The sequence below is a fragment of the Gymnoscopelus microlampas genome (genome assembly GCF_963454915.1).
Source record: "Gymnoscopelus microlampas genome assembly, chromosome: 20".
NCBI lineage: Eukaryota > Metazoa > Chordata > Actinopteri > Myctophiformes > Myctophidae > Gymnoscopelus > Gymnoscopelus microlampas.
The window spans coordinates 20,742,013-20,767,504 of NC_139957.1; the positions used below are offsets into that span (position 1 = coordinate 20,742,013).

The 25,492-nt window shown below is 45.2% G+C and overlaps 1 protein-coding gene and 1 pseudogene across 2 annotated transcripts in view; both read right to left on the reverse strand.

The window, feature by feature from the left end:
- The window catches only part of LOC311036039 (glutamate receptor ionotropic, NMDA 3B-like), a 68,249-nt pseudogene extending 48,099 nt beyond the window's left edge, over nucleotides 1-20,150 (reverse strand). Inside the window, exons 1-4 of the transcript in view lie at nucleotides 20,141-20,150; nucleotides 18,886-19,375; nucleotides 5,132-5,403; nucleotides 3,996-4,232 (exon numbers count right to left, since the gene is read on the reverse strand). The product of the transcript in view is annotated as a glutamate receptor ionotropic, NMDA 3B-like (transcript). The remainder of the gene's footprint in view (nucleotides 1-3,995; nucleotides 4,233-5,131; nucleotides 5,404-18,885; nucleotides 19,376-20,140) is intronic.
- A 2,175-nt stretch (nucleotides 20,151-22,325) lies between these two features.
- Nucleotides 22,326-25,492, reverse strand: part of LOC311036669 (phospholipid phosphatase-related protein type 3-like) — a gene marked incomplete at both ends in the record, with an annotated part of 7,288 nt that continues 4,121 nt past the window's right edge. Inside the window, 3 exon segments of the mRNA XM_084045512.1 lie at nucleotides 22,326-22,431; nucleotides 22,433-22,523; nucleotides 25,154-25,283. Coding sequence (XP_083901638.1) covers nucleotides 22,326-22,431; nucleotides 22,433-22,523; nucleotides 25,154-25,283 — 327 coding nt within the window.

Consider the following 25,492-nt stretch of genomic DNA (forward strand, 5'->3'; position numbering starts at 1 on the left):
TGTTATCGTGACATTGTTATATTGGAAGTTTTACCAAAAAAACAACAACAAAGCAATGCTTCTAAAAATGTCACAAGACACAAGACAAAGAAATATGTCAAGTTGACAATCAAAGTAATCAAATGAAAAGGCTGGCGGAAACTAAATGACAGCTAAACTTGACGAGAAAACAATACAAGGACAACCGCAGATAAATGAAAGGGAAATGTGTCATAAATCAAAAGGGACCGACAGACGCTGAAGATGAAATAGAAGTCAGAAGTGTGTTAGTGAAACACGGTACAAACACCTTAGAAAAGGTTGTCAATGTGGGGGCCAAATGGAAAGGAGAGGAATATATATATATAAAACATGTCATTTCAATTCACATTTTGAGCATGTCATTATTGTCAAAAATAGCAAAAATACTAGATCTACAAGCTTACAACACATCACGTTTCGATGCGTTGTGAGCTCGTAGATCGACTATATTTTACTATGTTCTTTTTTTGTTTTCTTTATTAAGGTCATTTCAATGGGGGGCATGGAACAGGGTTTGGGAACCCCTGCCGTAGAATATACATTAGGAACATCTGTTCCTCCAGAGAAGTTGACGCGACAGGTGAATCCAGAGGAGAGCTGTGACCTCTAACTGATGTAACCCAATAAATCCACTTTAGTCATGCGAGGGACATGCAGAGGAAGGGGAAGAGACACAGAAGGATTTAAAGGATTAAAGGACGATTTAAGCCTTCAATCATTAAGACACGGCTTCAATATTAGGGCGATCATGATGTTGTGCTTAAGTGGATGTATTCAGAGACCGTATATGCATAGACATGCACGTGTGTGTGTGTGTGTGTGTGTGTGTGTGTGTGTGTGGACTCGTGTTAGTGTTTGGGGTCATCGTCGTGTTCAAGGATAGGCTACCGGAATTTGTGTTGAGGGACAGAGTTGTCTGCTGTGGTTGAACCCATGACCTTTCAAGTATATGACATTCTCTCTAATGCTATTGCCTATAGTATAGGCAATGCCAGAAGCTGTGTTATTCTCACTGTTTTGTTTAGGGCCACTGTCATAATATTATGAGTTTTTTTTATTAAATATTCTATTGCATTATATGCTGAGTAAACTGCTTAGAAGGCACAGAGAGGACAGAGGGGAATAATTTAAGCAAATGTGCATTTTTCTGAATTTCATTTTAATGTGGAAAACATTTGAATAGTGAGAATGCGTTAATGTTATAATGGAAGTGTTGATAATTGAGAGCTGAGAGAGAGAGAGAGAGAGAGAGTGAGAGACACCCCGTACACTACTCTTTTTCCTCAGTGCTATAATTGATCACGCCGGGCAGAGCAGTGCCTCCCGTGACACTGTCAGTCATACGTGACAGCTTGACCGGGAACGCATTCTGTGCCATTTTAAGATTTCTTTGGGCTGTTCAAAAATAGCAGATATACAAGCTCACAGCGCGGCACCGAGTGCAGTGCTATGAGCTTGTAGATCTGCTATTTTTTTTTACATTGTGGAAATTTGTGCAAATCTTTGAATATATATATATATATATTTTTTTTTAAGCAAACATTTTTTAACTCAAATCTTTGCTTCTGTGGGATTCTACAAATGTCTTCTGAATCCTAACATTTCTGGAAAAACATATGTTTCTATGCCAGTGGTGCTCAAACCTTTTCATGTCAATGAATGTCAAATGATATGTATTTGGCTGCGGACCCCCATCTCAAAATATGTTGTTCCAGGGACCCCCCAGAAGCAAAGATTTGAGTTAAAAATGTTTGTTTTAAAAATATATATTCAAAGATTTGCACACATTTTCACGAAAATAGCAGATCTACAAGCTCATAGCGCGGCACTCGGTGCCGTGCTATGAGCTTGTAGATCTGCTATTTTTAAATAGCCAAAGTGTAAAATAATGGATAAAGTGGTTACACAGATGCGTTCCCGGTCTTAATGGGTTAATCCACTGCCACCAGATATACACATGGAAACAAATTGAAAACGAAAGCAAAAGAAATTGTTCTCATCGCTGGAGACGAAATTGTTTTTTGTTCTTCTCCTATGTTATGTATTCATTTATGCACGCGTACGTGTACACCGCCTCGGACAGTCTGATAGGAATTAGACTCCCATTTGTTTTTACCGCCTAGTCGGATAACGCCTTTCATTTATACAGCCAGTCTCGCGCAACACAAGACAAACGATAACCGTCCTTCTCATTTCTTCCTCCTAACCACGCACCGGCCTTCACCCTGCTCGCTGTCTCACCCTCAGCCCACCCGCTTGCCCTCTCCCCTTTTACATGGTTCCTTCGCCCGCCAGCCTCCATATCACCCACTCTCTTTAGCAATTTCCATCCCTGCTCGGCCATTTACCCTTTACCCTCTTACCCACCGTTTCCATGCCAACCTTTCCATCACCACGTTTTTTTACCCGGAAAATGTCTGCCCTCTATGTCCACTGTCCTACCAACCCTCCACCCTGCTGCTTCCTCCTCTCATCCAATTATTCCTCCATTTACTCCCATCAGCTCGTGCCGTACCTTTCAGTCTGATGTCCTGGGGTAGCCAACCCCCCCCCCTTTCTTCTCTGAGGTCATGTCTCTCTATCACCCTCTCAGTAACTCTCTATATGTCTATCTAGGTACTAGGTACAGACTCAGTGAGCACAGTCTTGCGATCGAAAAAGGTCGTCACAGGCAGACCTGTATCCCGAGAGAAGACAGACTATGCACCCACTGCACACAAAAGGAAGTGGAAACCGAGCTACACTTCCTAACCGTCTGCCCATTGTACCAAGACATCGGAGACACATACTTCCCACAGATTACAACCACACACAGAGATTTTGAAAACATGACCAATGACAAAAAACTCCCATATCTGCTGGGCGAAGTACAACAATGTGCAAACACAGCAGCAAGATTCGTGAGTTGCTGTGATAGGAGAAGGATATCGAACGGAGCACAACCACCCTAAAGACTAATCATTGGGTATATTCCTACACTATACCTGCACCCAGTGATCTTGGTACATAGAAAGAAATTGACCTATTGAAGATTCTGACTCTCAAATGTACTTTTTTTGTCTTGTTTTGATTGTATTGCTGTATTGTTGTATTGTGCTTTTGCTTTGGCAATGTAAACGTATGTTTTCTCATGCCAATAAAGCCCTTTGAATTGAATTGAATTGTCTATCGGGGCACTTACCCTCTCCCCTCTCTCAGTGTGAGAGTACCACCCCCCCCTCTCCCCCAGGTAACTTGCTACATCATCACTGTATTCCTACTTCACCTCTCTCCCATCTATCTCCTGTTTCATGGCTATAGCTCACCACAACTCTCCTCCCTTGCGGTCATGTCCGTCCACCCAGAGCCCTGACCTCTCTCCCTCCCTAATCATATAACTCACCCCCCAAACGCACGCACGCACGCACGCCAGTGGTGTAAAGTAACTGAGTACATTTACTCAAGTACTGTACTTAAGTGCAATTTTGAGGTACTTTTACTTTACTGGAGTATTTCCAATTTTCAGTACTTTTACTTCTACTCCACTATATCTCAGAGGCAAATATTGTACTTTTACTCCACTACAATTATTTGAAAACTTTAGTCACTAGTTACTTTGTAGATTTGGATTATTATTACAAAATATACATTACCCACTTCAGCCCTATATACTGTACATTTCGGCCATTTGAAAATAGACGATCTACAAGCTCACAATGCGTCGCATCAGAGCTTGTAGATCTGCTGTTTAATTTGTTTTAATACATTTTATACATTTGAAAACTTGTGAAATGGGACATTCTGCATAATGAGTACTTTTTCCACCACTGACCCCCCCCCCCTAAACACACACACACACACACACACACACACACACACACACACACACACACACACACACACACACACACACACACACACACACACACACACACTAAAATGGACAACACTGGCTTATAAGTATATAATATCCATTCATCAAAAGCGTGTCTTACCTTGGTGGCGACAGTGCGTCCAAACAGTGTGGCGTAACAGAGGTTGAGGGCAGAGGAGTAGGAGAAGACACGCAGCCTGTTTCTGCCGTGGGGGGTCATGCCAAAGGGACTGTTCCACTCGTACAGGGTGAGGAAGAGCGCTGTAAGGTGCAGTGTGACGAAGATGCCCACCCACATGGACCAATGCAGGGGCCACATGAAGGCCCCGATGGGGGCTGCAGTGTCCCGACTACGCACCTAAGAGGATATCCCAGTCAGAATAAATGCTAGTTTGTATTATATCAACTCTTATTTCTGTTGAAAGTACATACATTTTGTCATGGTATCAATTAAACTTAAATATGAATGTGTTTTTTCCCCAAATACAAAATGGTACCGTGATCTCTATTGATGTAGTTTTTCTAAAATGTGCCTAATTTACTGTAGAATCTACTGTACATTTTGATTGATCAGCTAACTGTGATATATTCTGACAATTACTTTAAGTCCATTAAAGTGATTGTCAGAATATCACTGATTGTTTAAAAGTTGTGCAGCCTATCATTTGTTAAGTAGCTGTCACTTTGTGCAAGAGAGGATATCTCATTCTGATATCACAGACGGTTTGTCCCTGGTAAACTGTCAGATCTTATACAGTATTTTAAATTTTCCCCACAGAGGGAGAAGTTAAATGACTGCAGTGGGTTTCAGATTCCCCCATCAGCTTCCTCTTATACTCATTATAGACTCTCCCACTGCTGCTTGCCTGGACTCTCGTAATTAAAACGCCAGCTCAAAAACTAAGCAAACTAATTATTGACTCCCTAACGATCGCCTGTTCCTCAGCAGAAGGCAAGGGCCGTTCGAGGAGAAAAAGGGTGACGTGAAATAGCATTCGACCATATTGTCAGGCCATATTGAAATAGTGTCAGAAGCACAGAGGGGTGAGATTGACAAATCACAGAAATACTGCTGCCTACTTAATCCTGCCACCGACTATCACTCACAGTGTGGCAGTAGATCTCTCTGTGACACGGCGGCCTGTCCTCTCACGTCATTAAAATGCAGGCATAAAATACTCCAGCATGAAACTAATGATGACTCCTGCCGACCCCCCCTGCTCCACCCATGAATCCCCACCCCCACCCGCTCCTCACCAGAATGCCCAGGCTGGTGGAGTAAAAGGGAGAGGTGAAGTCGATAACCCTGCTGCGGGCAGAGTTAATGGAGAAGGAGGTGACAGCCATGTCCGCCATCCCACTCAGCAGGTCTCCTACGAGCCCCGACCAGCGGTCCGCGCCGCTCGTCGCCCCGTACTTTCCGTCTCCGACGATGTACAGGTCAAAGGTGAAGCCCATGTCTTCAGCCAGCTTCTCCAGCAGGTCGATGCAGTAGCCGTAGCAGCACTTCCGCAGGTCATCAGGCAAGGCTAGGGAGATGAATTTCACCCCACACACCCCCAAAAAAATGAAAATAAAAATGATGAGGTGACATTTGTTTAGCGCAACAGAATATTCATAGGCACGTTTTTAGAAGTGCACCGGCTGCATTTCTGAAGCTGTTGACCGTGGATCATAAGAACGTATTGGATGGATTCCCGCATGACGGGAGCATTGCTACATTTTAATGAGCGCAGTTCCCAGGGTGGGACGAAATGTATTTCTGTAATTTGGATCCCAAGCTGAATAACTTTAAAAACTCTTGAACTCAGAAGGAAAGAGTATGAAACATTGAAGTGTCAGCACTTTTCTATCTTATTTAACCTGCGATTCGCTAGGCTAGTGAATGCCATGCATTTTATATCTAGTTTTCCACTGATTTTTTTCTTTTCTTTTATCTTAAAATCTGAAAAGGAACACAGACATTCCCCTGCGGCGGCTGGTCCCAGTACTGACAGCTTAAAAAATGACAATTGGCCTTTCTCCTTGAAAAATAAATAAAACAGAAGTCTCATACTGGGCTTACCAGGTGGTCCCTGCATGCTTGTGGACAGAAAGTGTCATAATGATTACCATGGCTTAAAGCTAAGCGCTTCCAGTGTGGTAGGGTGCTTACTGGCTTAGAACACCAGTGAGCGCTCAGACATGAGTGCTCAGTAAAGACCAAGACCCCAGCTTGAAGCAGACAAAAGCCTGAAATATCTTCATGGTCAATTCAAAGACCTTCACTCTGCGTTTGTATGGCATGATGTTTCCATTTTGTTCCAACGCATGCTGCCTTCATTGAACAGAATTAGAACCATTTCATTCTAAGTGTGTCCTAATTTCCTTTGTGGTAATAGCACATACTGCCTCTTGTGTGGTGCTGCAATTCGGTCATTTATTCAGTTTTGGGGAATACGAATCAAGCCCAAATATGACACTGCTGTAGGAACCGATTTTTAAGTGTTAGTATGCTGACATAAAGTAATTGGGTTAATGTGTATTCATTTTGTTAATGTGTTCAACTAATTAATCATTCAATTGAATATAAAGTATATTCATCTCCCTATGTATGCAGAAGCCAAACACTTCATATTGGATGGTTTGTTATTGTTACCAGGTCCATGTAAGCATTCCTCTGTTATCAGTTCACTCCCTGCAGCCTTGGAGTTCTCTCTCCCAGTTTGCTCTGCCTGTACGCTGTTATAAATTACATTCAGTATAGATTACTCAGAGTAATCTGATACTTTTAAGTACTTTTGGTCACGCCTCCCTGCTAGCTTCTCTGTCTCTCCTGTCTCCTTGTATAAATGACAATGTAAAGTAAGTTGTACTCCAGAAATGATTCAGGTCAAGCTGTACATTGTCTCCTTGGTACCAAGTAAAATATGACGGAGATCTCCGCTGTGTCTGTGTGCTTCTTATCAACTGTGTGATCGAGTCCCTGAGGTGATGTGCCAAATGATAGTTTTATGACAACTCTATCATTTCAATGGTCCTTTCAAGCTCGGATGCCAGAGCTGTTCCAAGAAGAGTAAAGAAGGAAGACGCCGCTGGAAAAGTCTGCAAGCAGCCAGGACCCGGATCCTGCAAAAATCCTGGAGCGTGAATTCGGTCCAGGTCGGCGGTCAAATCAGTCTAACATCTGCTCTTCAAGGAACGGCCGACGGCATGTGAACGCTGATCACACAACTATAAGATAGCACGTAAGTGAGACACAAAAGTTGTCTATCTATGTGCATATAGACATTGTTTATCTGTGTGAATATAAACATGAACCTAAGCACTGTAGGCAGTGAAAGCTTAGGATATGTTGCTATGTTTTAGAAGCAACAAGAGTGATTTATTTCCTGCAAATTGTATACTGTGGAGTGAGTGAGATCACAGAGGTTGGGTAATCACTAAAATCCACGGGATCCTTTATGTGATCCGTGCTTCTGAGTGTAATCCATTTGTGAAACTGAATGTGTTTATATTGTTTTGTGCTTAATATTACTAAATAAATCACAGAAATCGTCAGAAACGCGTCATCATTATGTGCGACACATTTAAGTTTTTATAAGACAGTGTGCCGAAGCACTAAGTGAGTTAACCGGTCTAACAATTCTCTCTCCGATCCTCAATACCGTGAGCACCTTTCCGGATCTATCAGCTAGAGATAACCCACATCTAAACTTGGGTGTCTCGGTGAGAAATCCGTTGGAAAGTGGTGATAGTGATATTAAGATGTGTTATTAAGGAATGTGTGAAGTGTGATTCAACCAGTATACAGCAGTGTAAATAACGCTCGAAATAAGTGTGAGTGATAATCACGGTGGTTGAGAGACGAGTGTGTCTCTCCCCCCCCTCAGGAGCCTTGCGTGTGTGAGGTCTGTGTGGGACAGTCGGGGAGACTGGTGATTTCTGTATGAATCTATGAATGAGAGTACAGTGAATGTGTGTGGGGATCCCCAGGGAATATGTGTATGTTCCTGTAGAAGCCTATGAGAGATTGTGAGGAATGTTCAGTGGAATATATGTGAATGAGAGAGAGAGAGAGAGACTAAGTGTGATTTAGAAAGTTATACAGACTGTTTAAAGACTAATGAGTGGATCTGCCTCTCTGTTGTGTGACTGTGAATGAATAAGATTTTCAGTGTCTGTGTATGTCCTCACGAGTATAGGAATACAAGTGAATGTGTGTGTGTGTGAGGGCTGCATGTGTGTGCAGAGCAGAGAGAGATAGCGACTGCTTGAGAGTGTGGAAAGTAACTGAGTACATTTACTCAGATACTGTACTCAAGCGTGCGTGTATGCAAGATGGGAGAGAAAGCCCCTTACCTGTTTACAGTAGCCAGTCTAAAGCAAAGTTTTATGCATGAATAAAAGCCCCAAATCGTATTACATTCATAATTAGACTTCCCAGGGAGCAGTGTTGTTGGAAAATAGATATAAATATACAAGGCACACATATATCTATTTCTTTTTTTTAATCTGTGGAATTTTAAGTAGGCAACAGCAAATGGCATACTGGTCTCCTCGTAGTACCCCTAATCGTAGGCAAATATTAGCGCGCTCTCAGGCGTGGACAATGCCCAGGGGGATGCGATATACTCCCCCTGTACGTGATTACTCAGTCCCGTTCAAGCATGCAGGATATGACAAGAGATCATGGGCATTTAATCGACAGCTACCCATCCTATTAATGGGAGACAGCAATTTGGCTAGAATACCGAATATTCCTTATTTTAACATGCAAGTCGAAAGTTTCGCGGGAGGGAATTTTCATAATGTATGTGAGATGATCAAGAGGTCCCATAGAGATGTACATGCAGAGATACTGATCTTATCTTTAGGCATTAATAGTAAGGACCAACCAGATATATTACGTAATAATATACTGTTGGACGCTTTGCATCTCAGTGCCAGGGAAACTTTTCCAAATGCAATCATCTATATGCCCTTGCTAAATTATTCCGCATCACTGAGTTGGCTACAGCAAGAAAGTCTCTTATCCCTTAATTTGTTCATCGAAACAAACTATCGGCACCTGACACCAATCCCAGCGCGTGATTTTCAGACAGTGGGAGATCATGTACATTGGACTCCAAATACCGCTATGAGTATACTTAATCACTGGGCGTTACAGCTTCAGATGTAGCTTACTGTATAAATCAGTCTCAAGAGTGTGAAGGTGAAAGTAACTGAGTACATTCACTCAAGTACTGTACTTAAGTATCACATACATGTGTGGGGAAGAAAGTGACAGAATGGTGACTGAGCAAATGAATAACTCCCAGAGAGTAAAAGTATTTTTGTGGTCAGTGTGAATGAGTTACAGCGAACAGTTGAAATGAGTGTATGTTGGAAAGTAATTGAGTACATTTACTCAAGTACTGTACTTAAATGCCAACCAATAGGGTTGCTGTGTGGTACTGTGTGTGTGGGTGTTTAGAGGAGTCTGTGTGCACGTGTGTATGTGCACGTGTGTGTGCGGGCTGTGTGCTAACAGAGCGAGACAGAAAGACAGTGATGAAGTGAAAAAACCATCACAAAAGGCCATACGTTCTAGTGATATTTAGGAGCCCTTATCAGTGAAGTTTGTGCAGTTAAAGCTATTTAACCAGCTCCCATAGATGGCCCACTTTTCTGTTGAAGCCCTTTGTCTAAACTCAAATGTTAAAGATGTGTTATGACTTCTGTTCTGTTGCGGTGACATTACATTGAATTAAGGCCTGTGGGTGTTTACTCTGGAAGAGTGATCAAAGTAACACGGGCCTTTGCTTAATGATATTGAGCTCATTGCAGTAGAATATGAAGTTGTTGTTTTTTTTAGTAAATTAGCGAAGCGAAGTGAACCTTAAGTATTAAGAGGGATTAGTTCCCAGTACCCCACGCTAGGAATGTGCACTGCAGGGTCAAGCGCATTCCTGTCCAGATAAGAAGCGTAGAGGTTTGTGTGTGTGCGTCCTGGATTGTGGGTTGGATCTGTAAGCGCTGCGGAGCTAAATCCGCTGTGCCATGGACGTGGCTCACAAACTTTAAGTTTATTAAAACTGTATGCAATCAATATTTTTGTTTTGATTAAAATAAGAGTCAAATGACAGGGAGGTCTACTTTTGAAAGTGACATTTGTGGCTTAACTAGCAAAGGAAATCTTTGTCCAAAAGATGGCAGATCTACAAGCTGTACAGCAAGTGTTGATTTTAAGAAATACTCAATAATGAAAAGTATCTTAAGTATTAGTTGAAGACTTATTTGAAGTCAAGGCTGTGTCCAAGCCCTTTAGTCACAGAACACTTAAAGGGCAAAGGTTGTTTTCCCCATGTAGATAGGAACGAAGTCTGTTCTGTTTTTGTTTTTGTTTTTGATTCATTCACTACTGTGAAATGTTGTTGTTCTTGTTAAAAGATTAGAGACACTTCGTACATGTTTGAGAATCAGTAATATTCATAAGTTTTGGCCCTTTCCCTCTCTACATGTAAGAAACTGCCATGTGTTTCTAAAAGAATTTAGTTACTTTGAATGAAAAGTATTTCTACTCAAGTTGTGGTTAGCATATTTACTTGAGTAACAAAGTAATCGGGATACTTTGTGGTAACCAATCACAGTGTTGCAATCCTATGGGCAGTGGGAACACAAGGCCCTGATTAGAGCCCATAGGTGGGAGTGAGAGAGGAAAATTAAGTGGTAGCTCACCCTAAGCTCAGCCTGCGAGGCCACGAAGGGCCTCAATGTACTGTCTACAACTGATAACCGAACAGTTAGTTCGCAGTGGAGTTGCCAGGTGTGCAAGTGTTAACTGCCAAGGAAGTGAAACGTTAGTTCCCATGAGACTTATCTTTCATTTGTTTTGACCTCCAGTGTCTCAGGCCCCATTTCTCACTTAGTTTTTACGTGATAAGCACCACACCAGTTCCATAGAACAGAAGACCTGAGGTTCTCTATCGTGGTCGAGACTGGCTCTCCACTACATATTATTCAATATGTACGGGAAACTGACCCCAGGGGGGCAGTGCTCGTGGATACTCTTTAAGACACATCACTCATGGTGGCCCTGCCCTGATCTGTGATCAGTGGGCTATTTAAGTCCCACCCAGGCAGAGCCACTTCGACTCTTTGATTTCCACGAGTGCAGACGCTTGTGGGCTCAGCTTAAGACATAAAGTAGAAGATACAGAACGGGTGTTTGGCGGCGTGGTCCACTTACATTGGGTAGAGAGCAGGTCTTGCGAGGCTCCTCTCGGGACGCTTGCTGCCGTATTTACACCAACACACAAGTTTATTCCATAGTATTCCATATTACTCCTGGCGTGGCGTGCACCCTGGTTCCGATTCTGACTGCAGTCGGAGGGCGGACCAGGGCAGCCGCTGTTCTGCTCGAGTGATCAAGTTGTGAAGCCGTCTGTCGGCTGAACGCTTGGTCGCCGGCAGCGTCAGTGCCGCGGCTGCTTTCTGGTTCAGATTCTGACCTCGTCGGAGGACGGACCAGAGCGGCTGCTGGCTTGTCACCGCCGCAGCGCGGTACCGAGGTAGAACCCGAGTAAAGCTGACCTAGTTGGCGGACCTCCGGGCCATCTACTACCGGTTATCATCGCCGCCGCGGCCCGCCTCGGCGGAGCCAAGTAAACAAACAAACAGAGAAAAGTTTGTTTGCGGCGTGTCCCTACTTCCGCGTCGACGCGAGAGGCGTCAGCGTAGGGGGAGGGGCCTGCGAAATAAATAAATAAGTGGAATAAGGAGAGAGCTTGGCTCTGCTCATATACTTAGGGATTAAGTGTATTAGTAATATACACTTATTTAAATGGACGAATATTAGGTATATGAGGATACAAATATTCGAGCATTGAGTATATGAGTATATAGCTATACAAATACATACGTACGACTATATACCTTATATTATTATTATTTTAGGTATATAGATAAGCATACATAGCGTTACTAGCAAACATGGCCAGCCCAGCGCCCCACGCGTGTCTGGGCTGTGGGACAAAAATGCCCTTGGAGGACGGCCATGATAAATGTATGCTCTGCTTGGGGATGGAGCACGCACGCACGGGCAGTATGGACCCCTCTGCGTGCATGAATTGCTTTATCCTGACGGCTAGAGTGAGGGAGGCCAGGGCTCGGTCGTTTTCTCTCCAACCCATGAACACTGCCCTAGGGCAGTTGCATCCGGCCAAACGGCGTAAGAGTGCAGTTGGGGGCGACCAGTTGCCTATGCCACCTCCTGTGGCCACTATAACAGTGGCTACAATGCTCCAGCCAGGTGCCTGTTGTGTAGAGGCAAGCCGTTTCCACTCCAACCCAACAGACTGAACGCCGCACCATACGAGCGTATTGCTGCCAGGTTCGGCAGCTCCTGCGTTCAGGTGTAATAAAGCACTATACGGCGTATCGCTGACGGGGTCAGTTCACGCGACCGTGGTGTAGTTCTGTCTGTCGATCTGCCAGTGACACAGACAGGACGTGCTGGTCTGTCGAACACAAACTGGGCGGCCATTATAGCCCGCTATACGGCGTATCACCGATTGGGTCGGTTTACGCGTCCATGGCGGAGTCCCGTCAGTGGAGACAATAGGCGGGGCGCGCTGGTAGTCAGTTGAACACAAACGCAGTGTTATACCCGCGGCCATTATAGCCCGCTTTACGGCGTATCACCGATTGGGTCGGTTTACACGTCCGTGGCGGAGTCCCGTCAGTGGAAACACTGGGTGGGGCGTGCTGGTAGTCTGTGAGAACACACATACAGCAGCCATTAGAGCCCGCTATACAACGTATTACCGGCTAGGCCGGTTCACGCGTTCATGGCGAAGTTCCGTCAGTGGAAACACTGGCGGGCGGCCTGGTGGTCTGTCGACCACAACCTGGGCGGCCATTATAGTCCGCTATGCGGCGTATCACCGACCAGGTCGGGTTACGCGTCCGTGGCGGAGTTCTGTCTGTGGATCTGGTCTCAGTGACACAAGACAGAACGGGCTGGGTCTGCCAGGGGTCCCCTGAATCAGTCATTGCACACTACACAGCGTATAGCCGACTGGGTCAGTTTACACGCGCTGTGACGTAGTTTGCTGGAGAACCGGGGTTGGTGATACCAGCAGAGTGCATCCGTGCTGTCAGGGGCGAGCGGAGCGCACCATATATGGTGTGTTGCACGGCGGGGCCGTCTACACACCTAGGTGTAATTCTGCGTGGTGGAATCCGTCATCGGTGTGGAGCCACGGAGTTAGCTCTTTGCTCATCCCGAGGATGCACAGAGCCATGGCTATCTGGATGCAGCTAGCCAACGCAGAGGCTGTTCCGTCACTGTATCAGCGCCCGCGTACACGGCGCTTGCGTGACCATAAAAGCCCTGACCTTTATTGAGGAGCTGCGGCAACTGGCTCGCAAGCTCCCCAGGCTGTCTGAGGAACAGGCAGGGTATGGCTGCTCTCCGGTCGGTGAGGCGCCATCGGTGGCGGTCCTAGTCCAAGCTGTGACCACTGGTGTGGACAGTCACTATAGCCTGCTTTACGGCGTATCACCGATTGTGTCGGTTTACGCGTCCGTGGCGGAGTCCCGTCAGTGGAAACACTGGGTGGGGCGTGCTGGTGGTCTGTTAGAACACACATAAAGCAGCCATTAGAGCCCGCTATACAACGTATTATCGGCTAGGCCGGTTCACACGTTCGTGGTGGAGTTCCGTCAGTGGAAACACTTGGCGGGCGGTCTGGTGGTCTGTCGAACACAACCTGTGCGACCATTGTAGTCCGCTATACGGCGTATCACTGATTGGGTCGGTTCACGCGTCCGTGGCGGAGATCTGTCTGTGGATCTGGTCTCAGTGACGCAGGACAGAACGTGCTGGGTCTGCCAGGGGTCCCCTGAATCAGCCATTGCACACTATACAGCGTATAGCCGACTGGGTCGGTTTACGCGGCTGTGGCGTGGTTTGCTGGAGAACCGGGTTTGGTGATACCAGCAGAGTGCATCCGTGCTGTCAGGGGCGAGTGGAGCGCACCATATATGGGGTGTTGAACGGCGGGGCCGTCTACACACCTAGGTGTAATTCTGCGTGGTGGAATCCGGTCATCGGTGTGAGGCCGCGGAGTAAGCTCCTTGCTCATCCCGAGAATGCACAGAACGATGGCTATCCGGATGCAGCTAGCCAACACAGAGGCTATTCCGTCACTGTATCAGCGCCCTGCTTACACGGCACTTGCGTGACCAGAATAGCCCTTACCTGTATGGAGGAGCTGCAGCAACCGGCTTGCAGGCTCCCCAGGCTGTTTGAGGAACAGGCAGGGTATGGCTGCTCTCCGGTCAGTGAGGCGCCATCGGTGGCGGTCCTAGTCCAAGCTGTGGCAGGAGGACCGAGCTTGTCCGATGAAGTGGCCTATTGAGCCATCGGCCAGGTTGGGCCAAGAGGCCAGTGCCCGGCTACAACGAGCTAAGGAGGCTCGTGGAGGTGCACGGGAGGTGACGGCAGGAATGCTCCGGCAGGGCGGTGAGCAGCTTGCCTAAGTAATAGAGTACTTTCTCCACCACGGGTGTGGACAGTCATTATAGCCTGCTATACAGCGTGTCACCGATTGTGTCGGTTTACGCGTCTGTGGCAGAGTCCCGTCAGTGGAAACACTTGGCGGGCGGTCTGGTGGTCTGTCAAACACAACCTGTGCGACCATTATAGTCCGCTATACAACGTATTATCGGCTAGGCCGGTTCACGCGTTCAGGGCGGAGTTCCGCCAGCGGAAACACTTGCCGGGCGGTCTGGTGGTCTGTCGAACACAACCTGGGCGGCCATTATAGCCCGCTATGCGGCGTATCACCGATTGGGTCGGTTTACGCGTCCGTGGCGGAGTTCTGTCTGTGGATCTGGTCTCAGCGACACAGGACAAGACGTGCTGGGTCTGCCAGGGGTCCCCTGAATCAGTCATTGCACACTATACAGCGTATTGCCGACTGGGTCGGTTTACACGCACTGTGGCGTAGTTTGCTGGAGAACCGGGTCTGATGATTCCAGCGGAGTGCATCCATACTGTCAGGGACGAGCGGAGTACAACATATATGGTGTGTGGCCGTCTCTACTCCAGCCCAACAGACTAACGTCCGAGGGCGGCAGAGCGGTGAGAGCCAAGCTCAGGCTATGGCTCCCCCTCTTTACCTGCCCTGCCTGGTTTGGACAGGTCTGTAGGGATGGTTTTTGTTTATGAGAAGACTACGAGTGTTGGCAGCCTACTTCTCCAACTGCAGTACGCAGTTCGGAGAGTGGGCGTTGTGTCGCCCCCCTTGGGGTCGTTGCCGTGGCTCGTTTATAGGTAAAACAAACAAAATCCTGAAGGAGAGCAGGAGTAGCCCCCCGCGTGTTACAAGGTGCTTGGACACAGTCCTGGGACTTTGGTGTCGGGAGAGCCTCCGCATCCGGAATTGGATGACCGGCTGGTGCGGGCTTGCTTGAATAATATGTAGTGGAGAGCCAGTCTCTCCACTCAGAGAACCTGGGTTACATCGGATGTAACCTTCCGTTTTTGTAGATGATTTGTTATGACGGTCTCTAGTGCCACAAGCCCCAATTTCTCACTTTGAAAAATCGTGTCTTCTCCTCTATATTTGAAGTTTACAAGCAGTGTTCTAAGTAAAGTTGTGAATCAAGTAATTAATTGTATATTGAATCATGACCATAAGGTATGGCCATGGTTCAAACAGGAGGGAGAGTGACACTGAGTTAAGAAGTATTAATAGTAATTAAGAGTGACACTGAGTTAAGAAGTATTAATAGTAATTAAAGACACATATTCACAACATATTCAAACTTACATTTTTTAAAATTCTGGTAAAAGCCATACACTGTAAAAATGAATTTGAAGACGTTACAAAGGTCAAAAGGACTAGTAAGCTGCCGAGATTTCTTTTCTCCCCACAGGGCCACGGACTGAAGCCTGGTGATCTGGTGCTGATAAGATAGCTGATAAGGTCGCCAAGCCAAGCGGGAGCCCTCCATACTGGAGGATCTATGTCCTGCTGAGAAGCCGTTTCTGAGTCCTGGTCTGAGTCAACTGCCATAAAGATCAAGGAGTGAGATAAAACAGCGTGTACGTGGACTCACAAAAGTCACACAACCTGGTGCGGACACTGTCGAACATTAAGCGATGAGGTAGCACCCAACGGAAAGATGGGGCCTAGCTTTTAAAGCTGGGTCAGATCTAAGGTTGGAAGAAGATTCTTACCCCCACTCACAAATCCTTGTTGCACTTAGAAAGAACAATGAAACACCAGTGGACTTCGGTTGTGGTTTTTAATTTTATAGTTTCCATGTTTCTTATAGTTTCTATGTTATTGTATATTTTTCTATGTATCTTTTGTCTCTATTATTAAAGTTAAGCAGGGGAAGGCTAAAGCTAAGATAATTATGATTGTTATGTTGCATATATATATGTCTACATCCTACATTTCCTGTTGCAGTTAACTGATAGTAAGTAAGTGCCTCGAATCCAAACAGTGAGTGAGCCTTGGGTCAAGCTATTTGCCGTGCAAAACGTATGATCAGTTTTAAGCACATAAATAAGAGCTTTTATGTCACTCTGAAGCGGACTAAGTATGAAGTGTGATAAATGCAATATCATGGAGCGAGATGGAAAATGCCAACTGGTGTAAATGTGTTAGTGTGGCCACATACTAATGAAGCCATCAAACACCGTGTTTTCCATGTCAGATGACATTAGTTCTAAAAATGCCAGTGATGTGATGTTAACACCTTAGTGCCCTCCAGAGAGTCACAGGTCAAGGGAGGGGGAGGTGGAACAGACAGCTGGGTACAAGTGGGACAATGCTTCTATGCGCTCTGTTAATGTTTTGAGTATGGACTGTCAATTGATTGGTCAAGTGATATATCCGGTTGAGGGCTGAGGCTGCCGCTCATACGAATAGCAAGACATTACTTGGTAATGAAGGGTAATGATGCTCTTTTTCCTACAAGTAGGTTTTTTCGACATTATCCACAATCGTGTCTATCATTATTGACCATATCAAGTGACATTCTATTATTTCTCATCATGTGATCAACAATGACAAACTTTGTCTTATGCCATGGCTAGAGCTGAGACAGCGGATAGCTTAAGTACCAAGGCCACTGAAAGAAAGAGGCAAGTTATATGGTGTGATTAATAAAATCCTGATATGATGTCCATTTTGAAAAGGTGAAAGCAAGAAGAATGTGAAGATTAAAAATGAATAAAAGGAGGGAATGTAGGAACCGATTTTTAAGTGTTAGTATGCTGACATAAAGTAATTGGGTTAATGTGTATTCATTTTGTTAATGTTTTCAACTAATTAATCATTCAATTGAATATAAAGTATATTCATCTCCCTATGTATGCAGAAGCCAAACACTTCATATTGGATGGTTTGTTATTGTTACCAGGTCCATGTAAGCATTCCTCTGTTATCAGTTCACTCCCTGCAGCCTTGGAGTTCTCTCTCCCAGTTTGCTCTGCCTGTACGTTGTTATAAATTACATTCAGTATAGATTACTCAGAGTAATCTGATACTTTTAAGTACTTTTGGTCACGCCTCCCTGCTAGCTTCTCTGTCTCTCCTGTCTCCTTGTATAAATGACAATGTAAAGTAAGTTGTACTCCAGAAATGATTCAGGTCAAGCTGTACATTGTCTCCTTGGTACCAAGTAAAATATGACGGAGATCTCCGCTGTGTCTGTGTGCTTCTTATCAACTGTGTGATCGAGTCCCTGAGGTGATGTGCCAAATGATAGTTTTATGACAACTCTATCAACTGCCCAAAATAGGAATAGTGTGAGCAAAAATATGCAAGGAGAGTGAATCAAACTCTGAAGTGTGACAAAAACACCTTATGGACCCAATTGATCACTCTCTGTTAAACTAATACTCAAGATGGTACTGTGCATGTAAATGCATGCATCTGTCTGAAGCATATTAGTAAAACGTTATCTCATAACTTTGACTAATGATAATTCAATTCGGTTAATTTCCACTATTTTCATTGCAGGTGCAAAGAACTTACATGTAACTCCCGAGTTAATGCACTAACAACAAAAAAAGAATATCCATGAGAAACATTTGGTGAAATGGAGACATTTCAACCTAATTGTCATTATGACTAATGGCTCATGTAGACATTATCATCTATAAACTGTACTGTACATCGTTGATGTTGAGCATAAACTTTGTATCTCCTTATTTCATCTTTTTTTTACGTTTTTAATTATGTAATACCCTATATCACACTTTGTATGACAGCGTTGCACAAAAGTAGCAAAACAAGAAAATGTACAAGCACAATATGCTGTCTGCTACAAAAATAACTGAGCAATGGCTCCAAGCCATTAGTATTGTCTTTGAAAACGATTGACCATTTGAACTAGATAAAAGGCACAATTCCTTACAGAGTGTACCTTCTGAATTCGCTTATAGAATGCTGATATACGTTGAGGTTACTATAAGGTTACAATAAGAACTCGCCCCTGTCTTCCCTCTTGTTAACAGCATCTTTAGAATAACTCTTTAGAGTGTTAAGAGTAAAAGTGTAAAAATGTGCCTGTATTTTGCTGTGTGCAATAGACCAGTACATTACAGTACATCTGTACATATATTCCTAATATATGCACATATTACTGGTAATATGTAGATACTACACTACCTAGGTCTTCAAGTTTATTTATATGCCATTCTTGTTGATGATAGATTGCAAAAGTTGTCCACCTATTGGTGACCCATACACTTTGCACACCTAACTGGTCCAGGTGCAGAAAGCCAGGGCGGATGTTAAGTCATTTTCATACTGTCTGTCTTTATATGTGTATACAGTATATGTATATTATTGTTATACTACTTCTCTGTGCTTGCTCTCTATTCTTACCTATATCTTTGTTTCATCCTTACTGCGGTGCGACTGAATTTCCCTCAGGATTAATAAATGTCTATCCTATGCTATCCTATCCTATCCTATGCTATCCTACATGGTCTTTACACCATGTGTCAAAGTACAACTCACCTTCTCCCTCCCAGTCTGCGACTGTGAAATTTGGGTTGTGCAACTGGTTGAAGAGGCCCTGTATCAGGTCAGAGCGGTTGGTTCTAGGGTCCAGACAAAGCTGACCGGCCGGACACAGCCCGTCCTCCTCGCGCGTGTGGACGAACGGATGCTCCACCAGGGTCACCACCCTCAGCCGGGTGCCCTCCACGGACAGACCGGGCCTCCAGCGTACCACGGGGGCACCGTCCCCTTGGCCGTCTCCTCCCCGCCCCCCGCCCCCCTGGCCCTGTCCCGGTCCGCCTCCCCGTGCCCGGTCCTCCTCCGAGACCCACAACGCCTTCCTCCAGCTCCAGCCTGCCCCGGGTCCACTGGCCCACCGTCACCCAGGCCGGCTGGCCCAAGGCGCCTCTCTTCAGGCTCCAACAGCTGGGAGGACTGGACGTGGGAGAGGCTGGGCTCCACCTGGATGGGCCCCGTGGCCCCCGTGAAGGAGGTGTTGGAGAGGAATCTGAAGAGAGAGAGAGACAGAGGGTGAGGGAGGGGAGAGTTACAGAAGTCAAGCTGTCTTAACCCTATTACACTTTATTGACCGGGGGCCCCCAGGGCCAGTCTATACTTGGTCCACTCCTTTTTTTCCCTCTACACCAAATCTCTGCCGAAATAGGGTTTACGCCCATACGTGTGTGTGTGTGTGTGTGTGTGTGTGTGTGTGTGTGTGTGTGTGTGTGTGTGTGTGTGTGTGTGTGTGTGTGTGTGTGTGTGTGTGTGTGTGTGTGTGTGTGTGTGTGAGACACAAAATATGTGTGCGTTTCCTCCTGTTTGACCCCTTCACACAGAGGACAGATAGAAAGAGCAGGAGACAGGTTAGACAGAAAAGGAAAGACATGCACTGAGAGGGAATAAGAGAGAGAGAGACAGGTAGACAGATAGACAGACAAGATAGAGGTCAGAGTCAGCGAGGGAATGCCTGGAGTCATTCCGACACTTGGCAGCAGTTTCCACCCTACAGGCTGAGAAGCGTATCGTGCACAGTTGGATATCCAGCAACCATATGCTGACAGGAGGGGGGGGGGAAATCTTGGAGAAAGCAAAAGATTACAAAAAAAAAAAAAAAGTGGTTCCAGACCCACAGACAGATACAGGCTGTCTGGCGGAAGTCCTGTGTGAGTCCACTCTCTCAGATGGCTGGACGTAATAATTGCATCTCGCAGAAACTCATAATTAAAAGTTAATGCGGTGCAGTGAGGGTCTCTCCCTATCTCTCCGTCCACACCAAAATTCATTGCTATTCCCCTCACATTCCCTATGGTCCGTGCTGCTCTTTTACGGCAGAATACATTAGGGTAAGCAATCCCCTGCTCACGCATAAATCTGCCTAGCCTGTTGAACCGTACGGGACTTGTTGGCCGATGTCTGAGTGTGTGATTGTGCGGGGCGATCATTTGGACACTGTCTCAGTCGTGAACCCGCGCAAGGACTGCTTCATGTCTTGATTATCGCGGTGCGCTGGGTGGGTTATTAAGAAATGGTGAGGGCGCTGTTGTAAATGTTAAGGGTTGCGCAGGGATCACTGCGTCGGGTTTGGTGTTGGGGCGTGCGTCGACTGTTGATTGTGTCTGAGGTCACCGGCGGATATGGCAAGTTTTCACTCCTGTCAATAGAAAAGGTTGGCAAAGTTGTAGACCTCAGTCACCGGTGAAAAACATTCATGGCCTTTTCTCTCTCTCTCTCTCTCTTTCAGGCTCTGTCACTCAGATACCTTTTTCTTTTATCGCCGCCAAGTTGAAAGTAAAAGGGGGGAGATTAGGGCTTGTCTGTCTGGCTTTCCACAACTAATCTCGCAAACCACTCGACCGATCAACGCCAAATTTCAGTCTTGTCTTACAAATGAGTTCCTCTCTGACATCAGCAATATGAAGTCATCAGTATGAAGTCCGAATTCTCTGGTGGACATTATGCACTCCTCTGAGCGACCCTCTCTAGTTCTCCTTTCTTTTAGACACTTTTCAGTTTTCTTTTCTTTTCACTTTCACCCCCAAACCCATTCTCTCACAAAAAAAGGGGGAAAGAAAGAACGACTTTGTTTTCTTTTAAGCCTGTAAAACGCCCCCTTTCTCTTTCTCCTCCACCCTGAGAGAGAGAGAGAGAGAGAGAGAGAGAGAGAGAGAGAGAGAGAGAGAGAGAGAGAGAGAGAGAGAGAGAGAGAGAGAGAGAGAGAGAGGGGGAGGGGGGGGATGGATGAGCGTAGAGTGTGACCGCTGCAGGTGAACTTCCTCTATTAAATATGGGGAACGTCCAGGGGAATGAAAAGACTAAATTGATAGTGAGGGTCATTAACCTCACCTCCAAGTCCGAGCTATAAGCTAAAGCCAGTCTGCGCAGTGCGCACCACACAGAATATGAATGAACGTGTCAGTGCATGTGTTTGTGTGCTGGGCCTGTCCCTACACTGTGTGTGTGTGTGTGTGTGTGTGTGTGTGTGTGTGTGTGTGTGTGTGTCCAACAATGTGTCGTTACTCACATGATTTACAAACAGTGACCTGCTGCTGATATCAGTTTTATAGATTGTGTGTACAGTATGCATGGATGTGTGTGTGTGTGTGTGTGTGTGTGTGTGTGTGTGTGTGTGTGTGTGTGTGTGTGTGTGTGTGTGTGTGTGCTGTCCTTTGTGTCTACGAGCATTCCTGTGTATAAACACTCTTTATTGCCGACATGCATGCATGCATGCGCTGTCCTCTGTGCATTCATGGGCGTAAGCACATATGAATGTCTCCCCTTTGTGTGTTTGTGCGTGTGTGTGTGTGTGTGTGCGTGCTTGTGTGTGCGTGTGCGTGGAATAATGGAAATAATGCTACCCAACACTAGGGTAAAAATGTCTCAATGGAACCGTAGGGAGACCACCTCCAACCGCTGCAGATGTGCTAGTATATTGTACTAGAGGATCGGGTCACTACGCGGCCCTCACACCTAGGTCGCACCACCGATCCAACTAATATATATGGAGATCTCTGTATCTGCCAGTCCTTGTCCCTTTTATGCCCATATATTGTATGCCCCTGATGGCATCAGTATATGCCCATATAAAGGCATGCCCCCTTTTGAGCCCATATATGGAGCTGACTGATTTGTTTGTGCCTGATGCCATGACGACACATTGAAGTATTGGGAACTCCTTATATGGTTATGGCTGAGTCATGGTGACATGAGCGTCAGAGGTCCGCCCGCCGGACGGCCGGCCGACTGGCCGACTGGCCAGTCCTCCCTTAAGCCAAAAAGTTCCAGATTGCAGCTTTAATGGGAAAATGTTTATGCATTATGTATGTACTATATGTCTGTAGCTGTGAATAGACAGTGACTTTTATTGGTGCTGGTATGGTGCTGTAAAGAATTTATTCTCCCCAAAATGGCTGTCCAGCATGTGTATTTGAAACACTTATAAGTGCATGTGCGTCTGCATCTTACCGAGCTGACATAATTGCGTACTGGTCCTTCCCCATACAGATGTTGTGCGTGATATAAGCATTGTTGTCACATGACACTCCCGTGGCGGTGTAATTGGGCTGAGACGGTGAGGAAGAAAGGGGAGTGGTACCCGGTAGCCAACTGTATGACATCTGTCACCAGAGCTGTTGCTAGGAGACCAAATACATGAACACCTGGGGGATGAGACGGAGAGGGAGAGAGAGGGAGAGAGAGGGAGAAGGGAAAGGGCAGGTGGGAGAAAACATGTCAGTTAGTGAGGCAAGCAAATGAACAGAAAGCCTCTGGCAGTTTTGACACATTGTGCTGCTGTGCATTTATTGACACCTATTATTGGTCTTACCAAACTTCTTTCTTTTCAATATGTCTCTTTTTACCCCATCTCTCTGTCTCACTGTGTGCAGCATAATAAGCATTTTTAGTCTGCTTTAACCTTCTTGGTTTTTGGTGCGTTCCTCTTTTTATTAGACTATTAGCGTCTACTCAACACACCCAAGATAACCTTTTACTGCTGTTCTCATTCTCGTGCAATATAATAGGCAAAAGCCACCCATTCAATAATACAAACACCACTTCTTCTATTCAACTACATTGACCTGCAAAGAGGGGTCCACAGCAGACTCTCCCATGATGATTTATCAGTGAAGTATTTGGAGTTGTCCGGCTGATTTGAGAGTTGTTTGTGAGAGCAGATATGGATCTGGACTGGAGTGGTTGTGGGGCCCTCAGCTCAGTTTCACTATCAGATGGAGTGGATTTATATAACACTCTGATATAAGTCCATTATTACGCATATTGCTTTGCAGCGAGAGAGAGAGAGAGAGAGAGAGAGAGAGAGAGAGAGACGGTGGAGAGAACAAGTCAAAGTCACGGTTAGAAAGGCAAGCAAATGAACGGAAAGCCTCTGGTGGATTCTTCACATTGGGCTGTCGTTCATTATAATTACCGTAGTCTGTTTATCTGTATTTAACATTCTAACTGTATTGCTCTCTATCTCTCTTTCACAAAGTATAGCAATGACGACTGAATATCACTCCGTCTTCAACAATGTTGACCAAGAGCGAGGTCAAAAGTGAGGGGTAGAGGTAGAGAGAAGGCCCGGCAGAGTGAGTCAAGGTGAAGAAAGCAAGTGATTGAGCACAAGAGCCTCAAGGTGTTTATACACATGATCCTGTCATTCCTTTCACCAGTCTGCTGAAATAACCTTCAGTAACAATCCCAAGCTTTGTGCCGGGCCCATTATAAAGCCTCTTCACAAACAGTGTAATTGTGTCAAATTGAATTAATTACGTTACACTTTCCACTTGCAAGGTTCATATTCTGCCTCTAGAAATGTTCTGCACAGCAGTATACGATACCTATTTAATTCTTGGCCACCCTTCATTTAATTCATGTAATTAGCCCTTTTCTATTCTGAAACGGTATAGGTGAAAAGATGACAGCTCGAGGGTTAAACTGACTGAATACTTCATATTTTCTCGAGGACCTAAAGAGGTTTTCTTCTTCGGTCTTATAGATAATAGATCTATAATAATAGGTAAGGCTATCCATGTGGTTCAAGTATGACAACTGAATGGGTCTAGATTAATGCTGTGTAGCACAGAGGGGGTTGATGAAATATAGTGATAACACACTGCAAGACGGCAAAACGAGCTGAGCAGGTGAGATAAAATCCTCGTGGGGATTTTATAAAGGAAACATTCAGTGTCAGAGGCCACTCCATCTCATCAAGAAATATGGAAAAAACCTATTGCTAGTCGGGCCTTCAGAGTTACCTGAAAACCTCATGAAATATAGAAGAAGGGTCACGGTGCGCTGACCACTCTCCTGTAAAAAAAAAAAAAGAATAAATAAATAAATAAAAGGGTCGACAGGCAGAAGCAAACCGGAGACAGAGAGCAGTTGAATGCATTAGTTGGTCGAAACTGAAGCATTCTTGATGTACAACCCTTCTCCTGTCCTGGCGAAAACATCGTTGACAGAAGGGAGTCAATAACACCAGATAACAGCTACTTTTTGTTGATATGAACTTTTTCTTAACCCATTAAGACCAGGAAAGTATCTGTGTCATTGTTAGATTTCTTTGGGCTATACAAAAATAGCAGATATACAAGCTCATAGCGCGGCACTGCTGCACTATGAGCTTGTAGATCTGCTATTTTTGATAAATCGTGAAGATTTTGTGCGACTCTTTTGAATATTCTGGGGCGCTGGAACAATATATCATTTTGGGGGTCCGAAAATTACATATTTTGTTCCAAGGACCCCCCAGAAGCAAAGATTTAAAGTGTTAAACGAAGACAAAAATGTGCAGATCTACAAGCTCGTAGCACGGCACTATGAGCTTGTATATCTGCTATTTTTGAATAGCGAAAGTATAAAATAATGATTATAGCTCAAATCTAAAATGACATAGATGCGTTCCCGGATTGAATGGGTTAACTTCCTGTCCCCCCCCCCCCCTGCCACCCCCAAAAAACTTTAAGACTACCGCTGATTGCTATCCCAGGCAGTGTTGCCAGATTCTGTGAGAGAAACAAGCAACCAGGTCTAGGAAAAAGCAACTATGGGCCACATGAGCACTTTAACATGTACATCAGCTATTTGAAAATAGCAGATCTACAAGCTCACAACACGTCGCATCGTGAGCTAAAATCTTGCGGGTAAATTATAATAAGCAGATCTGGCAACCCTGATCCCAGGACAGCCTACTGCGCTGTTCTGTCTGTCTAGCATACTGCCCCAGCCCTCCCAACCGATCAATCGCTGTTATTGACAGAGCATTTCACCAGGTTGTCAGACATACCCACGAAGCGCACTGTTCTCCGCAGGAAGGAGTTGAAGTTGCAGCCTCCAGCGTTGATGCTGCCCTCTGATTTGGGACAAGTCTTCAGTCTGGACTGCATGCAGTACATCACACCTTCTCCCATCATGATCTTAAGAGAGAGAAAGTGAGAAAAAATGTGGGGAGTGGTGTTATTGCATATTGTTGCTGTTGGGCAGAAACCTCCATATTCTAACTTGTTGTGTTTTTTTGTAAATTAAAGGGATAGTTCACCCAAAAAAAAGACTAATCGATAGGAGAAAAAAAGCATTTTGGGGGTGAACTATCCCTTTAAGGCCCTACTTGATCATGCTACAGCGT